The sequence below is a fragment of the Apteryx mantelli genome, chromosome 10, assembly GCF_036417845.1.
Source record: "Apteryx mantelli isolate bAptMan1 chromosome 10, bAptMan1.hap1, whole genome shotgun sequence".
Classification (NCBI taxonomy): domain Eukaryota; kingdom Metazoa; phylum Chordata; class Aves; order Apterygiformes; family Apterygidae; genus Apteryx; species Apteryx mantelli.
The window spans coordinates 14,505,513-14,525,421 of NC_089987.1; the positions used below are offsets into that span (position 1 = coordinate 14,505,513).

Below are 19,909 nucleotides of genomic sequence, written 5' to 3' on the forward strand. Positions count from 1 at the left end.
TAGCTATAAGAAGTTTTTCTTTGCCTCCACTTCCCCAATATTATCTTTGGCAAAATAGCTAAAATTCATGATACGTCTTCATGGAACTGGTAGCTGGGTAGAAGGAGAGATGGGTGGTTCTTTGAGGTAGACTGCCAGAAGTCAAAAGAAAGCTGTTTTAGCATTTCACCAAACAGTGAATGTTGTTACAGTGCATGTTGCACATGCTTAATTGAGCTTAATTACTCAATCTGTTCACCTTAGTAACTTACTTTCTGTTAAACATGGAAGTAAGTCTTCCCACAGAAATAGAAGATGTCACTGTTCCCTGGGATAAGCCTCAAGTTTTCTAAGTGATCCTGAAGAATTACCCTAACTTTGTTGTAGATTTTTTCCAAAACCAGAAATGAAGGTAATTATCTAGATGCAATGCTGACCTAAAGCTGTTGTTCACTAGTCATTGCAAATAAGAGACATTACACTGTAAATGTGCAATTAAAAATAAGAATTATGTGCTTTACTTTTTTTTTACTTCCATATACATATGGAAGTATGTTTTCCTGGAGATTGAGCCTAGGACGTATGGGACTCCATATTCTGTGTATGAAGCATTAATTTTGCATGGCAAAACTGTGAGAATGAAGGTGAGGGAACATGAATGTTATGGCGTCACTAGCTCTGCCCTTCCTGGTGCAGCTCTCCCACTGGCACGCGTGGCAAGTTGTTCGTATGCAGCACTTGCCCATGGGAGGCCAGGTCAGAGACCTGCTTGGAGAGAGTGCGCTTATGTCAGTCCAGCTCCCGTATGGCAGGGAGTCATATCACAAAAACCATCCCCAACATAAGCACTAACCAGGGTCTCTCATCATGGCCTCAGCAAAAAGGCTGTGGACTTAAACCAGGGAGAGAACTAGCCTTTACTTTTTGGTGTGATGCTTTCAGTCAATACTGGCCCCCACACAGAGGAAAGCATTTTATATGGCCACCACCTGTGCACATAAAATGAAAAGACTGCACCCAGCTTGCATTTAGCATTTCTAACCTGTCCACGCAGCCAGAGTGCTTTGGTCTTCCGCTTAGCATTACCCGAGGTCTCCTCTTGATGCTGCCTCCACTCTCTACAGTCTTTCTTTTTTTCTCTCCTATATTCTTTCCATATTCAACCTTCAGCTTCATCCTGTTTCATTTCATTGCTGGTTGTAAGCTTTGATTTCTGGGGTCTGTGACTTCTTCTGTATCCTGGAGATTATTCTAAAGGGATCTGTCTACTCCTGTTTCTGAAAGATGTCACAAGGTAGCACACTTCACAAAAACTAACAGTGAATAAATACTACAAACCTCTTTTATTAAAGCATACCGCACAACTCTTATTAGAAAGTACAAAACCATGAAAAATCCAGCCTGGGGTGTGTTTGATAAATCAGATCTTTTGCAGGCATCTGGAGACTGTGTTTGCAAATCCCCAGACAGCTTGTTTCGTAGTCAGTGCTACCATAATTCAGGTTAATGTTGTTGCCACTTTTTACTTGTTAAAACACATGTGGTGCTTTATTGCTGAAAAAAGTGGCTGCCTTGGAACAGAAGTTCTTTTAAAATCCTTCTTGGATGTTTGCTGTTTGGAGAACCAAATGTCAAATCAATTGTCCTAGCTCAGAACAACCATTCTGAAAATGCAGCTTTGAAAAGAGATTACTTGGATATTGCGATGGGGAGTGCATAAGAATCTAGATCGAGAATTATGTAGCAATAGAGACCTAAAATAACATGCAGAACAAGTAAACTTTTAGCATTCCCTGCAAAGAACTGCTTAAAAATATTAGATCCCAAGCAGGAATGCTCATGCCAAGTTTTAAATCTCATTTGAATTTTTATAGCTGTTATAATCTCTGATATATAACTCATGAAATAGGGTCTCATAATAGAAATGCCGAGTCCCTTGACTATAGCCTTGCAAAAAAAAAAAAAAAAGAGAGAGATGCTGTAATAGGCTATAATTCCAAGACAAGTTTTCAAGGCTGGCTTATGTCTGCATATCATCACTCAGATGGGTCTAAGCTGGGCACTTCGCATTATTTGAGGGTATTTGTGTGCACGTGATCAGTGGTGTGCAGCTGTTCCAGTAATGTCAGCTTTCTAAGTATAATGGGCACAATCCAGCATATCCCTTATCCACCAAAATGTTGCCACAATAGGGCTAGGGATAGGACATGCTGTCATGGAAAGTAAAGTGCTTATTTTGCTCTTTTCTTTTTCTTATTCTTCTATATTTCTGTCCAAAAGAAATGGAAGTTCCCAAGGAGCCCAGGCTGCAGAAGGATTCCATGTGCCAGAGTGCTTTTCCCTCTCATTATCATATGCTTGCAATCAAACTCTAATTTTTGAAATAAAAAACCTGCAGGATTCTTTATTGGGACTATTAAACCTTCAATCTTCATTATTTAGGATGGCTACTTACCTTTTACTCAATGAAGCCATAATGCAACTGCTCCTATAAAAACTATTGAAATGGCTACTGAGGCAGTGAGTAGATTTTCCTCTGTGTAAAATAATCCTCTGTGAGTGAGACATAACTATCATTTACATTAATTAGGCAGCCATATAATGGGGTGTTCAATAGCTATTATATCATTTAAATTCTTCAGTGAGCACCTCAGCCACCCAAGAACTATCCAGCTGAACATTTCCAAGTCCATAATTTTGAAATAATCCTTTAGAGGAAGAATATGCATGGCAGAGTGTTGCAGACAATCTTACTAAAAAAAAAAATCATTTTATTCTGATTTATGGGATTGTCTCAACATTTACAAGAAGTGCACAATCCTGTTTTTTTCTCCCCAAACTAACAATGCTAGTTAGTGGACTTAATTGTGGAGCTGATACTTTGCGCACACTAGAGGATGACCAAGAAGCTTGTATTCAAAGGTCTTGATCTGACAGCTGGACTTGCGCAAATAGCAGGCGCCTTCCCCTGAACATCCTTGTTACACGTCTGGGGGCTTTGAGCCACATAGCTCAACTGGGAGTCCTTGACTCATGGACAAGGGAACCCAGTCAAACTTGAGGTTTTGTTTTTCAGATCTTAACTTCTGCTTTTAACAAGCACGTGAGGACTTCAGCATTCATGTTCAGTTTTGATTATTGACTTAAAAACTGAGGTCAAGCCAGTGTCCTTTGGTGTTTCTGCTAATATCATACTTCCCAGAAACTCTCATATGAGTATTATAATCAGTGTTCTAACTATGTTATTATTTGCTGCTATCACATGAAATCCTGCTGAGGTCAGTGAAATATACATATATGTTTTCATGTATTTTAAGATCACGGTCTCTGTCAGAAGCGTACACATATGTCATGAGGCTAGGAGCTTATTCTGAGAACTGAATGAAATGAGGCTGAATTTATTAACCAATATGCCGTGAGGAGATTTGTATTGACATGCCTCTGCTGCAAATCTTTAACATGCTGTTCAGCTGCTTATAGAGGGCAGTGGTTTTTAGAAGATTGGTCAGTATCTGAAATGAAAAATAACATGTTTTAAATCACTTGTGTTGAGCAAGAGTTAGGTTCTGTGGGAATAGTTTGTAACAGACTTGAAAAAAGTAATAGGTTAGAAATGAAGTGTTGTCTGGAGAGCAGGGCAGGATAGACCATAAAGTTTTGGCTATGCCTTTTCCTTCACCCACCTCGTTCAAAACCATCAGTCATGTTATTTTAGTCAGTTACCTACTGGATTTTTTTCTTTTCTTAATGATTATAAGGTACTGGTCTGACTAATATAATAATAGCAAACAGCAGGGCTTCTTAATGTGGAGGGCTCTTAAGTCAGTGTTAAATGTTGTGGGGATCCCGTAGTTCTGTGTAACCCACATCCGAGCGGCAGACTGTGCAGAGGAAGGTGTCAAAAACCCGTCTGCCATAGAGCGCCAGGCCCGGTCTGTTCTGCAGCCCGGGAGGTGTGTATTTGCCAGATGTAACTGCTCCTCTCCACAGCAGTGGGTGCTTGATCCTCGTATTTTTCACTTTTGCTAATTAATTTAATTAAACCAGTGCACTGAGGGAGATTTCTGTCTTACCAAAAGAATGCATGTTCAGCAATGACACGATGTAGGGAATGTGGCTCAGAACTGGAGGTAGTTCCCATAGGAATGACAGCATTGAAAGAGGGGGAGCATGGGACAGAGGCGGGTAAAAACTCTACGTAATTCCACGGAACGGTCACTGTTGGCATATAATTTGGAGTTGTATTTATTGACCTAGCAGGTAGGACCACAGTCTGGTGCATGTTGTAGTATGGTTAGCTTTGTAAATCTGATTTTTGTTTCTGTTTAACAAGACATACAAAGGTGAGCTTTTACTGTATACGTATCAACTAATGTGCTTTACTCACCAAGGCCCTGCACACTAACTAGCTGGCCTTGGTGCAAGAAGGCAATGCAGGTGGGATACAAGGCACAGCAGATGAGGGTTAGTCTTTCAAAGTATTCAGGTGTTTTCTACATCAAGAGAGCTTGTTTGGAGTTTTGATGGTGCCACAGAGGCCAACTGTTGGGCATTTGTCTCACCTGTGATGGTGCTGGAGGCCTACCTGAAGTAGCTATTACTGGCTATCGGGGACCTCCTGCTCTGGTGTTACTGCTCAAGCCTCTCACAGGGCGCAGGCTGAGGAGGATGAGGCTGTTGGAGTGCTGGTGCCAAAAAGGACAGGTGGGGGATTACTGAAGCCTTTTACTTGCGTTACCAGAAGTAATATCACTGTAGATGCAAAGAGAGATTAGCTGGGGAAATTTCAGAGTGTGCTGAGGGGAGAGGTCCAGGCAGCAGGAGCTGGGGACAAGCCATGCTGCAATCTCAGTGCAGCTGTGCGAGTGGTTGCAGCCGGGCTCATCCTTGTTCTGCAGAAACAGAAAGTTGACTGGCACTTTCTGTTAATTAGAAAACCCATCTGTGTTTGTTTGGGGACTTGTAATTGGGAAATGAGCGTGGGCAGCTGTTCTGAGAAGGGCTGAGGAACTGCCCTGTCTAGATAAAAGCTGTGCCCCTGCAATTTTGAGGTGACACCCCTCCTTTTTCCTGAAAACACCCTGCTGATGCTGAGGAGCAAGAAAGTGTCCCAGGTGAGTGTCTATCCCAGCCCAGTGGGTCCTGCCCAACATCACGACTGTGTTTTAAGTGAATTAAAAAAGAGAGGGGAGGGGTTCTGAAAAAAAGGAACTGTTGCAGTTAGATGAGGCAAGGGATGCCACTTAGGAAAGGAGTTATGAGCAAAAATGCTACTTATTTGGTGCTAAGTCTGTCAACAGCTTTGTGTGATGTGTGCTGTTCTTGGGCACGTGCCGCTCGTGGTGTGTGGACCTGGGTTGCTGCAAGAGCTCTGTGGCAAGCTTGGCCCTTCCCAGCCAGGCTGTTGAATGTCCAAGGACAGCATCTGCCTTGCAAAGTGAATAGTTTGATAATTTTTAGAAGAGATGTTGTGGCTTCTGTTCACTTCCCAAGGACTGCTTCATATTTATTTCTACAGTGTTAAAGGTTATCTCTAAGTCTTCATAAAAGCTTTGTAAATGATAAAAGTAAAGGGAAGATGCAGAGAACAGCCAGTAGCCTCCAGGTGGTTAGTGGATAACACGTAGTCTGTAACAAAATCAAGGTATTTTTTCCCTAGAAAAATGGAAGCCTGCAGAGGACACACGGGGCTATCGCAGTGCCTAGGCAGACACCAATGTACCTGTAGTTGTGCTCTGCAGGATTTCTTTCCCCTACCAGACTGATTCTCCTTCTCTCTGTTGTTCCTTCTCAGCTCCATCGCGCTCTGTATTTTCGCCTCTGCTCTTTCTTACCTCTGCCATTTTTCAGTGTTTCTATCAGAAGATGACACCAATGTTTCCAGTCTAGGTTTTTAAACTTACAGTTTGCAAATGGTGTTGAAACTAGCTAAGCCAAGTTTGCCTGTGCCTTATATATGTATCTCAGCTTACTTTTCCAAATTGTATCTGCCTGGCAGAGCCGTATCCTCTCCTTTTCTAGCCTTTTGCAGTTCAAAAGGGGCATTGTTTTAGTAAAAAATACTAACACATTAAGCATAATGTGTTACTATGCAAATTGCATTACAGTATCCAAACTGTTTTGAGGTTTGTTTAACAAGAGTCACTTGGTCAAAGGTTGTCATATGCTTAGAAATGATTTTTAACCTCTTGTATTGATACAAATCCTTCCACAACTGAAATCCTAAAATGGACCCTAGGATAGTCTGTCAGTGGGAGGAACTTGTCCAAGACTTCAGAATTCATCATTAAAGAAAGCTCTGGTCTGAGTCAGGACTTTATACTGTTTTTGTAAAACTTCTCTAAAAGTAACCAGTGCAGAGAGGCAGTAGTGTCTGAGGGCCCAATACTTAATTTGCTTAAAACAACTCCCCTTCCCCTGAAAACCCAACCAAACAAGTCCCCCAAAATCTGAAAGAGGATGCAAGATTCATCTTCAGACAGGTTTGTGCAAACTATCTATAGCATGGCTAAGAAACTTAACTTTTTATTAAAAATTGCTGTGGAAAGCAGAGCTAAGGGGGTTTGTCTGAATCTTTTTTCCAAGCTGGTAAAGAACAAGCATCCCAGGAGGTTTTTTAGGCTTCCATTGTAGTGCTGGGAAAGCTGTCTTTTGGAGGAAGTATAAAAACCCTTCTCATCATCAGATAGCCAGTTGTGTGTGTTATCTTGCATGTGACTTGGCTTTAATTTCAAGCATCTCCTACAATGGATTACCTTGGTGTTTCAAACAGAAATTGCTTTTTTTTCCCCCCACTCTTTTCTTAAATATTCAAAATTCAGTAACTGGTTTGACCTCTTTTTGTACCGTAATCAAAGAAATAATCTGAACTGAAACAATTGCATTGATATTTGTGTGTGTTTGTGTGTAGGAAAGCAGAAACATGTAAGTAACCTTTGTTCATTCTCCCTAAAGAAAAGGCTACCCAGGGAATAAAGAGGGAGAGTTTAGGTATAAAAATCATTAAGAAAAATGTGTCCCTGCTCCACGCAATTTTGAGTCCAACATATGAAAGAAGATGCATATCAGAGACAGCTGTGATTGGTTCTCCAATTTGCTAATATTAAATCCCTTAAGTATTTACTATCGTGACTAATGAAGAGCTGGGGAATGGTCATGAATCAGCAGGGGCACAGTGGTGAGCAGTCATTTCCATGTTACGCAGTTCGTAAGAAAGTTCCTTTGCAAGCAATGGGAAGTTTACTGTGTTTGAGTGCAGGACGTGCGCAGGGCTCTGCTCTGGTGAAAGACGCTGGGGCAGGAGTTCAGTCAAGGAGCCGATGGGGGTGATTTAGCCTAAGTGATATATGGGGGCTGCTTGGACACCTCACCGAGTCATTACGAAAAAGCTCTTCAGGTGATTTACCACCTGCAGTAAAGGCTTCTCAAATGCTTTGGCTGTTCACATCCCTTGTTAGTCTCTGTTTGTCATCTGTCTTTATGTGCTGCTAGCACGTGATTACCTTGAAGAGACTTTAGAACATCTCTTCAGCTCTAGTCACTGTAAAAAATGAATGCCTTGCCATTATTTATCTAAAGAGAGTGCTAGGCAGTGTTCAGGGGTTGGGTTTTTTTTTTTTGGGGGGGGGGGAGAGGGGGAAGGGAGCTGTCACTGAAATATAGTGTAAAAAAAAAAAAGTGGGGGGGGAGAGGAAGGGAACATCAGTAGCTATAGAAAGTTGTATCGTGTTCATCTGTGCGTGCATATGGTATAATATACGTCCTTCACAGCACAATGAAACATGATCGTGCTTAATTCCAATTGTATGGCATTCCCATTAATGATGTCTATTTAAGACAGCTATTAAATGTTAATTAACTGGACTATGCCAATAAAGTTCTATTAGCTTCCCCCATTAATTTAATATTATAGGCATTTAACAGATGTCTTAATTAGATGTTACATTGAGGGCTATGAGCAAAATTAAAATTAGGTCATTGTCCTGAAAGGAAAGTTTGTACTATGACTTAGGTTTTCTACCATTTGTTTGTTTTTCCTTCTGGACTCTCACAAGAAACCAAGGAATTTAATTTCAAAGAACTTTGAGAGGAATAATGTAAAAAAGGCAAGAAAATATCTTAAACTGAACAACATTCATGCATCTTGTTCACATAGATATGAATTTGCTGAAAAAGCTTGTAGTCTTTGTCACTTTCAAATGCTTTTCCAGCATTTTCTTCTCCTATCTTTCTATTGCTGTGAAATGGCTCCTGTTTTTTCTGCAATATAAAATATGCATCTTTTATTTTCCTCATTTCAAGGGCAGTACTTCACCTATTTGCAACAAAAGTTTATTTCTGTACCAGCTACTTTATTTCCTAACTTTACAGGGACTAGAGCACCAGTCCTTGCTTTTTGGAAAGCAGCATCACCTGTGCTGTGACTGCAGCTGGTCTGAGTCTGGCTCAGTGGCGAGTAGCTCAGGGATGTTGAACCTGGTCTGTGCCAAGGGATCCTGGCTGGGAGACATGGCTCTTGCAGCCCATCCCCAGCAGTGGGGCCTGGAAATGAGCTGTGGAGGCCCAAGAACTGAGGGCTCACCAGCACTGCTGGTGTGTTCGTAGGACCAGGGAGGGATGGAGGCAGGCAGTGCTGAAATTCAATTCACAGCTAAGTTGAAAACTTCTGAAAGTTAAACTTTTAGCACAAACATGTTAGGTGACCTAAATACAGGGGTCGCTTCCACCTGCCAAACAAGTCAAACTTGCCTCAGGTGGAGACAGGAATTGGAATCTGGGCAGTCAAAAAGATCCCAGAAGTTAATGGTAAAAACAGGATGGGGGGGAATAAAGGGGTCCTGAAGCAAGCTGAAGGCAGGGCTCACAGGTCACTTGCACTGAAAGCTGAACAAGCCTCCAGGGGTATGATAAGGGGGTGTTGTTGCAACCACTGCCACAGATTTCTCCAAAAGGTAGGTGTTTAGAGAAGGTTTAAGTCACAGAAGCTTCTTCACAAGCAGTGCTGGGTTGTGAGGGTTGGTGAGCCGAGGGAGGCTTTTAATGGGAAACTACCTAACCTCTTGTGTTCCAGAGATGTAGTGCTCACAATAAGTACTATAAGCTAGATGCCATCCAGGCTGGCTTCTTTTTTTTTTTTCCATTTTGTATGCAGCTAATCTCTTTTATAAGGAATTTTTTTTTAAATGCAGAACATAGTCATGATGTCTAAAGATGCATAAAATGGACTCTAAAGCTAGATGAAGAGAGGTTAAATAAATATTCATAAAGCAATTTCTTTTGCTAATTAGAAAGCTAATAAGATTGAGGGTCCTTCTGTTTTTGAATTTCTTGCTTCAAGTCCTTCTCCATTATTTTGGGTGATATATGTTCACACACCTGATACCCAACACCCTGACATGGAATCAAATTTACCATTTGTTTATTAACAGAAGTGCAAGTACATAGACTACCTTGGCATCTTTAGCAGAATGGTTTAACTGTGCATAGCTCATGCTAGCTTTTCAATGACTGGCTAAAAACACTAATTTTTCTAAAATTTGGTATTAAAAGGAAACAAGTGATATCATGACATATTTACCAGTATAGACACTTCTGATTTAACCTTAAAGTAGTATGTTATTAGTAAGTGCCTGGTAAGCAAACAGCTTGTATAGCTGCATTACAAATGCACATATTTTATTTTTAGTCTTGCTTTGTAAAAAAAGGCAATCACAGGTTACAGCTTGTTGAATGCAACTAGAACTTCATAATAAGACTGGCAAATGCTTTGTGAAATCTAATTTTGCTTTTAAAGTTTCTTGCTATCAATATGAAATAGCTCATGTGAAAGAACAGGACCTCTGTCCTTATTACTTGTAAAATGTAGTGCTGATTTGTCTGATCAGCACAGTGGTAATACCAGCTTCAATGATCTTTTCTCCCAGCAGGAGTATCCCCAGCTCTTCCTAAGGCCTGTTATTCTCCTTCCAACCCTGGCACTCCCATGACAAGTACACACATCAGGCTACCTATGCCTTTTTCTAAACTAATGTATAAAGCTGACCAAACTCAGAGCCTGCACTGCAAGCTCCAGGAAAGTTGCAATCACAAATTCTCAAATAAATGTTAAGCGAATACAGAGCAAACTGATAGCCTTGCATGCATGAGTGCTCTGGCTGAGCATGGGAGCTGTCAAATAGGAGCAGGCTGTAGTACAGTATCACCTTCATTCTCACCTGGCTCAATTTTGCCTTTCTTTGCCAGCATAATTTTGAGGTTTTAACAATTAGAACTTGTGTGTATTTTTTTTTTCTTCCCTTGTTTTGAAGTGGAACTGAACCATTATGATTTTATGCTATTTATAAGCTTTGAGTGAAGCATTTATCAGTGTCTTCTGAAGAGTACAGCACATTTAAGTGTAATAACACCCCTAGAAAGCACAGGCAGTGATAAGATTCCCTTCTGAAAAAAACTGTACAGGCCAAACACATGGAGGGGATGCTCCAGGGGGCAAGGGCAAATGCACAGTTTATCCTTACACATGAATACTCCTGAAATGGTGTTATTTAAGGAAAGAGTTGCAAACAAAGAATTGTAAGGCTGCCTCAGAGCAGCTTTGACTTCTGCATCCTTCATGTTATCTCTGCTTTATTTCTTGTATGGTAAGACTAATGATAAAATGTCTAAAAATGTATCTACAGCTTCAGGATGTTCAATAGAAATTTATGTCCTGCTAGATGAGAGTATTATTGGCAGAGCTCTGCTCCCTGAACAGCAGCTCTGAGGGTCTAGCACAAGGCAGATAACGCTGTGCTCATCTCCTAGCTAGAGCTAGGTTAGCCAAAGTTTCCACAGCAGCCAACAGGGGATGGCAAAGACAAATGCTTGCAAATATCAGCACTTCTGAATGCATGTTAACAATAGTTCTTTAATATCAAAAGGAATTTCCTTTTGCATAGTAAAGGTGTCTGGTAGGCAGCTCAGATAGGCAGCCAGCATTAACCCCCACACCCATGGGAAGATCTCATGCCAAATCAGAGAAGTCACATGCTGCTGTCAGTCAGCTCTGCTGTGTCTAGACACTGCCTCTTCAGAGCTGAGCTGAACACCTGAGTTCTCCATGTTAAAGAGATCTTTTTGAGATGGGGTAAAGGGACCACATTCAAGTAGGCCAAGGTATCCATTTTCTGTTTTCTTCTCTATTGCTTTTCTAATGATTTAACATTTGATTATTTAACTACTGAACACTTGTTTCCATGATACTATTTATCATAACCCTGATAACTTGCTCTTATGGTAATGTTCAACTAACTTCCTATGATTTTGAAGGATTCATGAACAGCATTTAAGTGACTTGTTTCAGAATTGAGTAATCACATGAGATCAAAAGACAGCAACACTTCCAGCTGTGAATCCTAGCAGTTTTAAGCACTTGTGGCTTAAGACAGATTTTCTTGTTTAGATGCAGGCATTCAGTTACCCAAATTCCACCTATATTACACTTTTGACATCTGTGCATTTGAACTTTGACCCAACAACTTTTTCCTCCATTCAGAAAACAAGACTCATGAAATAGCACAAAGTTCCAGACTAAGATGAGAAACTTAATTAACTTGGTCTTATCAATCATCATGAGTCAGATGCTGAAGCATGCCCTAGGGATTAACTGTGGAAAAACACTACAATCTAGAAAGTTAACTTGAGCCTCTTAAAATTCTTCATTTTACCATTAAAAGATACCTTTTGTACTGCAAAAGATCTTTGTTACTGGCTCAGTATACTTGGAAGAGTCATTTTTCCCCAGTGCCTCATAAACAGTCTTTCAGAGTATCATGCAAGTAGTAAAGAAACTTCCTCAGTAAACTCTAAATGTTTCAGTACTTTTTTCTAATGCAATTTAAAATTTCATTATGAAAGACAAACTGCTATAGCCAGTTTGAATGTTTGTTCACTCATCTATATAGCTTAACATGTTTAACCATGGGGAAGGAGATACTCAAGGTAAAACCCATCTGCTGAAATAACTTACTTGCATATGCTTGCACCAGGCAAAGATGTTAATGTGAACTTGGGAATAGTGATCAGAGGAGCAGTTGTCACTTAGTCTCCTTACAAGCTTATAATAAAGATGCAGCCCAGTTTATACAGAAGGCAACAATAATGAAGATGTAATTGATTTTCATTGTGCAAATCTACACCTGAGACAAAGTCAAGTAATCCATTGCCAAGTAATTCATACTAATCAGAAAAGTTTAATAAAGTTCAGAGTGTTATATACACATAACAAAACATGCAACTACAAAGCAGTCTCAGACTGTTGCAGTTTAAGACAAAACAGATTCTAGTGATTCTTCACTATGAAGAAATGCTTTAGAAAGAGCTTCCCCCCCCTTATCAGTTATTTCATTTTCAATCTGCCAGAAAACCTGGTCTTTAAACTGCAGGAAAGCAGCAGACTTATTAGTAACACTTCTGAATTTCTATGAAATCACAGGTCAATAGTTCCTTTCAGCTTGAACTTTTTTGCAGATCGCTCACTTGCTCTAAGCTGGAACTTGCTTCCATAGATGTAGGAAATAAATCCGTCAATCTCCAAGCTAAATACATTGTTGAGTTTGGGAACAACTGAAAATGGAAGAGGAAAGAACTTAAGTGTTAAACCTCTGTTACAGCAAGATACTGATGTACTGGGAGATATTACTCACATGTAGACTGGAGGTTTGCCACCTTTCAAGGTTTTTAATTTTAGCAAGGAAGGGAAAATAAACCTAAACACTTTAGGTTCAGGTAATGGAAATTACTATATTCCTGTTTTCAGGGTCATGCAGTAAGCAAATGTTGCAGAGAACATCTAACACAAATCAGATGAATCTAAACCACCTGCATAATGTCAGGTTCATAGGAAATGCAGCTCTTTTTAACTGCTCATCTCAGATATTTGGCAAGATCTTGGGCTGTTATGTGGTCAGTACTTTCATAATGCAAAGAACTAAAAATACTGATATAATGTACTACCATGTACCTTTGCTCAGATGTGTAAGATGAATATTGTGTTTAAGAAATATTTCAGGTTATTCAAATAGTGAAAAACTTGTCTTACATACCTTTTAATTTGTCCTCTTTAGTGATAATTTTGAAGACATGTTTCATTTCCTGTAGAATGATTCCTGTTATCCCAACATAAGAGGGGCACTTTGATTTTGTTACTAAAAAAACAAGAGTATGCATGTATTAGAATATTTTCTGATTGAAGCAGTTTGCTGTTATACACTTGCTTCATGACTGTAATAGCTGGCTTGTAATATCTGGAATATTTAAATTTATTCTGAAAAATATCACAGTAATCACTCATAAAACTAGCTAATCTTTGTAACTAACAGCAAGGTTTTCAAGAGCACTTGAAAAGTAGCATTAGTAAGTGGAGGAAGAGTTAGTCACCATATGATCTCTACACTTTATAATTCTAGCATTAAAAGGAATTTAAAAGTAAGCACCTGAGATACAGTAGTGTCTACTGAACTTCAGAGAATTTTGTAAAAGAAAAGAAACAGAATACCTGTAACAATAGCTCCATGGAGATCAGCTTTTAGCAGTTTGCCCTGAACCATTTGTGGTTGCCTTGAATACAGTGGGGTCAGAAGGGGGAAAGAAAAACATACAGAAAGGGAGGTTTACAAAACATGACCATTGATATCATGCTCAAAGCTTACAGAAACAGAATGTATCCTTATCAAATAACTATTATGTTTCAAGTAGCAACTCAGTAAACTTTGACATATCTAGTGAATCAAGAACACTAATTTTAAGATATCTCAACTTACGCATCTGGTTTAAGTCCATAACATAAGTCTCTGATATACTGTTTCCAGAGTTCATGTAGTGGTAGAAAGATTGCATATCTGCAATAAAAAGGCAGAAATATTATAGAACAACTCATTTATCAGAAATCTACTGCTTGATGACAGTATTAATGCATATTTACAGAGTTAAGACTAATATTCATACATTTTATAATCTGCTCTCACAACTTACCTAAGAGGCAAGCCACTGCAAGCAACAGGTCTGTTATTAAATAGGCAAACTAACATCTACCCAAAATAGTGATGTATTTTACAGGATGTGGCTGCATCTTTTAAGGCTTGAAAATTTTTACTCCTATACATCTATTTCCTTTTACAAACAGCAAGAGCTTTATTCAGTGTGAATTAGAGGAATCTGATGCAAGGGCTTTGTTCAACATGCATTAGTTACAGGAGTCTGCTGCTAAATTTTGATTGTCTGGTCACAGGCATTCTTTTAGAACTGGAACCACAGACAACTGTATTTGATATTGACTTCTTGTTACATTCAGGTATACAAAAGGAAAGAGACCAGCAACAAGCACAAATTTTTCAAACATAGGGACATGGGAATTGTTCTCTTGGTGAAATGCCACAGAGAAAATAACTATTATATACTGAAGAGTTACATCCATATGTACTTGTCATTGCTTTTACATAGTTTTGATGAACTTTCCCGCTTTTACTACACAGACTTTAAGGTCATACCTTTGCTGTTCAGGTTCAATTTCAAAAAGCCGCAATTCTCGCCTCTGCTTGGCAGTAAAACCTTTTGTTTTCTTCCTGTTTCCCTTTTTCTTTTTTTTAAAGTAATGCTCAAGAACTACAGCTTTCCGAGTTAGCATATCCTGGATAGCTTCATCTTTCATTTTTGGCATACTGCGCTTCAGGAAGGCATTTACAAAAGCTTTGGCCTCTTCGGATCCTTGGGGCTAACGAAATACATTTGGAAAGAATTAGTTTCAGTGGAGTTAAAAGCTTGCCCTGGCTAGTAGTTACATCAGGTGGACAAAAACACCGGGAGATTTGGAGAGCTGCACCTAAGCAAGTGTAAAGACACTCTGCGTGCGGCGGTCCCGTGCGCGCGGCTCCGTGGGAGTCTGGGCACTTACTGCCTCCTTCACCCCGACACCTCCGGGGGCCGCGCTCACACCGAGGCGGCGTCCAAACGCCCCCGCGGCGCCGAGCGCGCGCGACGGGGCGGCCCCGGCAGGCGCCGCGGGGGCTCCCCGGCCCGGCCCTCCGGCGGTACCTGGGCGCCCAGCTCCTCCTCCGCCGCGCCGGCGGGCAGGCGGCCGTACAGCAGACCTGCAAGGCACAGAGCGGGCACCGCGTTAGGCCGAGCCGAGCCTCCCGCGCCGCGTCCCGGCCCAGCCCCGCCGCCACCACTCACCCTCCATGGCAGCGGCCGCGCATGCGCAGCCGCGCTGCTCCCTGGCCTCAGAGAGGCGGCGCCTGCGCACCGCTGCCTTTTAAGCGCGTTCGGCCCGACGGGGGGGGGGGGAAGCGCATGCGCCTTGCTGGCCGTGGCGGGGGCGGGGCCAACCGGTAGGAGCGATAGCCCCGCCCCGCTCCTCACGCGCCCCCGCGGCCGTTGCAGCACGTGGCCCCTCAGCGCCCCCTCCTCCCAGCCCCGGCCCAACGGCCGCCGCGGCGTGAGGGCGCGAGGCCTCGTGCGGACAGGACCCGAAAATTAACGGAAAAACCCTTCTCTGCTAGCGCCGGGAAGCCCCCGGAGGGCTGTAGACGGCACAGCTGCTTCAGCTGCCAGCGCCAGGCCAGAAAGGTGAGCTGCAGAGAGCGATCTGCTGACCGCCGCTTGGTGTCAGGTGTTCATGCGCAGCTGGTATCGGTTATGTAACTGCATATGTATATCAAATGTATATGTGCATATTGAACGCATCTGTACATCACTTCCCACCCTTTACTACTCTGGTGCTAGATGTTTGTGGTATAAGCTAACGTTCCATCACCTAATATTTGTTTCTTTGGCTTTACCACTTGCTGTTTTTGACCGGGGTGCTATACCAAGAGCCCCTGCAGAGGCCATCACCAGTCTCGCCAAGAAAAGACACCTCAAACACACGAGCAGAATTCGCTGCTTCGGCACGTTGGTCACCAAAGAAGCTTTCTTCAGAGCAGTAAAGCCACTTAAAACACCTAAGTTTGCATTAGTAGTTTATTTCTTCATGACACTTTAGACAGCAGTCAGCATTTTCAGCTCTCTTCCACCTACATACCGTATGTTTTCATTGTCAATGCAAACATTCGGAGCTTGTTGAAAATTTAGTTCTACCACAAACTATTGGGGGTGTGTGAAAGAAGGGATATCATCCTATTGCAGATTAAAACCCCCTTTGGGGTACAATATTAGCTTATTCTGAATCGTATAAATTGTTCGTGATTTCACTGAATCCTTTCTTGTTTGGTCAAAGGTGGAGTTAGTGAACTTTGTGCTTAATTAAGCAAATTATCTTAATAGATAAGAAGCTTCAGAAAGTAAAATAAAGGGAGAAAGTTACATGACACTAATAGACCTATGAATTTTACATAGAATATTTAAAGTTTTATTAATGAAGGATAATATAACTTTGTTAATTCATTTCACAATTTCTTATCACAAAGGAGTGCTTTTGCCAAAATTATCTTCTCAGTACACAGTAAAATTCACTATAAGAAGTGATGGATGGTTTTATACAGGTTATTGTTCAACACTGATTATTTTCTATAATTACTATGTTATAAAAATCTAAAGACAGTTCCAGGAATGTTTTAAACTCTCAGTACTTTTCAAAGATGGTAAACCCTGATATATGAGTGTGAGTAGTGAATTATACATGGTCTTTTTCATCTTGGAGAATAAGAGCTGAGGCCTTTGGTTGCTGTTGAGTTTAAACTCAACAAAAGAAACCCACTCAAAATTAATTTTCACACAAATGATATGCTCAATACAATAACCTTAACATAGCCTTCTGAGCTATATGAGAACATAAATAACTGTCAATAACAGGCAAGATAGAAAGAGTCCTCAGTAAGTAAGGGACCGGTCTTTTCTGTCTTTCACTGGCATTGCCTGCTGTATCCAGGAACAGACGGAAAGGGGTGTCAACACTTTCTGAGCAAATAGGAGCCAAAAAAGAGAAGAATTGTTAGATTCTACTTGCTATAAAGCTTTTTTAGAGAGTTTATGCTATTCCGTATACCAAAAGAAATATCATCTTGCTATCTTCTTCACACTGCCAGCTAACCTAGTGAAGCCCAGTCTTTACCTTGAATTTCAGAGGATACACTGCTCAAGGTAGCAGAGCTCTGCGTGTCCTGAAAGGGGGAGTCCTGTAACCAGCACCAGCATTTCTGGATTATTGCACTGACTTGATTGCCAGCGTGCCTGGCACTGGGAGCTGTAGATTCAAGGGCCCCAAAGAGCTCAGCATCCCTCATAAATCACAAACCATGCCAGACTCCAGTTTAGAGGGGGCTGTGCCAGGAAGCCAGCTGTAAGATCCAAATGCAAGAAAGAGCATAGAGCAGAGAAGTGGCATTGCTTGCCACGATGAAGTTCTATAAAGGAGGATCCTTTTGGCAGGGGTGATTGTTAAATTTGCCATTTAGGTTAAGCTAGATAGGGCCCAGTTAATATCTTTTATTTCTGCTAGATTTGTTTCTGAACACTCACATTACTATTATTATAAAAGTCACAGGTTTATTTCAGCAGAGATCAAGGAGCAAAAGTAGCATTATTTCTAATCAGAGTCAAAGAAACAGTCTTACAAAGCAAAATTTGGCCAGCATTCACCTCTTCTAAACTAACAAATTCTGTGACTTGGCAGAATAAGTTGAGCACAGATATTTCATGGAGGAATTTCTTTTAAAAAGCATTCTCAATCATGCCTTCTGTAACCTAGGTTATCTCATTTTCTTTGATCATCCATCACTTCAGTATGATCATACACATTTGGAATACACAACTCTCTTGCCGGAGTATTGATTAATTAGCATCATTCCCATATTAACAGCATTGCTTTAGATTTTGGACACTCAGTGTCTCTCGTAAGTAAAAAGTAACAGGCATCCTTGGCACTTCAGCCCTCTGTTCTTCTTCCTCATTGTGTAATTGCTCACACCCATAGATGCTCAGGCATCCATTGCCACCATCCTGCAGCCCCCTCACCCTCTTCCATTGCTCATTGCCACTTCTGTTCTGCAAATACCAGGATTTCCCAGTGCAGTGTTTGAGCCAGCCAGCCCCGGATCCCTCAGTTCCCGCTGCCTGCCTTAGGCTGGGGCAGGCCCGGACCCTCTCTGGCCCCAAGTGCTTCCCACTCCACTTCTCCCTGTAAGTGTTTGCGTTTTTTTTTTTCTTAGTCCTAGCCCTGCTTCATGAGTCCTAGCCCTGCTTCATGACCTCTCCAGCCACAGCCCTCACTGCCATTGCATGCACCCATTCAGCTGTTCCCACTGACTAATATTATGTCAAATTGTGCTGTATCCAGACTGTGCTTGCACACCCAAGTCTGTCCCCATTTCTCTAACAATCAGGAAGATGCTACTGGCTATGTGATTTGGTACCTCTGATACCGTCACTCCTCTCTCTTAGTGTAAGACGAGGGCTTGTTCTCAGTATGACACAGGGATACTCTGAAACCAGAGCAGCTGGTTTCCTTGCCAGCCTAATCCCAATTTATGCTGCCCTCTGCTCAGATATGAGGGTTTTCTGAATAAAGACAGTGTCTATATTCTTGTCACGGGTGGATATTGGCTTAGCACATAATGAACTGCTGCTTGAAAAAGGATACATAAGAGAGAAAGAGGGAGCAAGTTACTGAGACAGTATTTAGGAGAGATGATGATTTTGTAGAGGGCCGCTGTAGAGCACAAAGGCACTAAAGTGATACTAACAGGGAGTGAAATTCTGTGTGTGTGTGTGTGTGTGTGTGTGTGTGTGTGTGTGTGCGCGCGCACGCGCATAAAGAAAAAAAGGGCTGGTCTCTCCAGAATATTAAGCATGAACACCAGCTGGTTTGTATCAAAGACCTCTTGGCAGGTAAGAACATTGCCACAGCAAGCAGAGCTCTCGATTTTACAAAGCTTTGACTCCTTGAGTTGTCATTGCTATTAAGAAAAGCTCAGTTTTCATGAATGGAGTACCAGGATAAGCACTATAGGTCTTTAGGGCCATATGAGTGCTCCTTCACTGGATTTATGCTGCAATTCCTAAGGCACTTAAGGGATTAATAGTCAAATCAGTGTTGGTGATGCTGGTGTTGTAAATCCAATGATCCAGACTAAACTGGTGCCTGGGGAAGCCAGTCTCTTCCAACAGCTCCATGTCTTCATTTCCCAATTTATGCTTAGATGTAATACCTGAAGGAGTGAGATCAGTGCATTAGTGTGTGTCCCAACAAAGACCGCTGAGTCAAGAGGAGGGAGTCCCATCAAATAAACATGAAAAAAAATAGGAGAAACAGAAACCAGAGAACATGCAAAGTCAGATTTTGTAGCTAAGAGAGAAAGAGAAGGCTCAGAGAAATGACAAAAGATGTGTGAAATGTGAATATAAAACAAAATCAAAGTGGAAATATGCAAAGAGAAATACAAAATAATTATAATGTTTGTTTCTGAATGTGCAGTATGACCTGATGCTCCTGTCTTAGAGTCTTAGAACTTTGAAGTTTTTTACTTCTTCAAGTATATCAGCTTGGAAGCATGATACAGGTTTATAGTGATATAAACCCTTAATATATATTATTTATACCAAGATATAGGTTCCAACACTGACATTTCTTATTCCATTAAATCGATGCATGGCTTTGTTTATTGCTTTCTAAAAATTAGAGAAAAATATCTCTGCAAATAAAACAATGTTGGGCCAATATAAGTGTCTACACTAGGTGGCCACATTGCTTTAACTGTACATATTGTAAACTACAGTGCTGTGATCAAAAAAAAAAAAAGGGGGGGGGGATAGGCTAGGGAGCAGCAGTCTCCTGGGGAAATTTCAGTGATGTGGGAGCAATTATAGAAAGTCTTTTAGATAAGGGTCACAGAAAGCTAAAACTTGAGGTGCAGAGTAACCAAAGATGGTAAGTAAAGATATATGTATGACGCAAGAG

General features: G+C 41.1%; 1 protein-coding gene across 2 annotated transcripts; it reads right to left on the reverse strand.

Moving 5' to 3' along the window:
- Nucleotides 1–12,189: 12,189 nt before the first annotated feature.
- POP4 (POP4 homolog, ribonuclease P/MRP subunit) lies at nucleotides 12,190–15,247 on the reverse strand. Of its 2 annotated transcripts, XM_067302898.1 has the most exons (7): nucleotides 15,190–15,247; nucleotides 15,049–15,104; nucleotides 14,505–14,728; nucleotides 13,779–13,856; nucleotides 13,514–13,575; nucleotides 13,062–13,163; nucleotides 12,190–12,582 (listed from the first exon to the last, which is right to left on the reverse strand). In XM_067302898.1, exons 1-7 carry the CDS (start codon nucleotides 15,194–15,196, stop codon nucleotides 12,446–12,448), a joined length of 666 nt encoding a protein of 221 aa, XP_067158999.1. In that variant the 5' UTR covers nucleotides 15,197–15,247; the 3' UTR covers nucleotides 12,190–12,445. The 2 variants fall into 2 exon arrangements, with proteins under 2 accessions (XP_067158999.1, XP_013796704.2); XM_013941250.2 differs by lacking the exons at nucleotides 15,049–15,104; nucleotides 15,190–15,247 and adding an exon at nucleotides 14,837–14,892.
- Nucleotides 15,248–19,909: the final 4,662 nt, after the last annotated feature.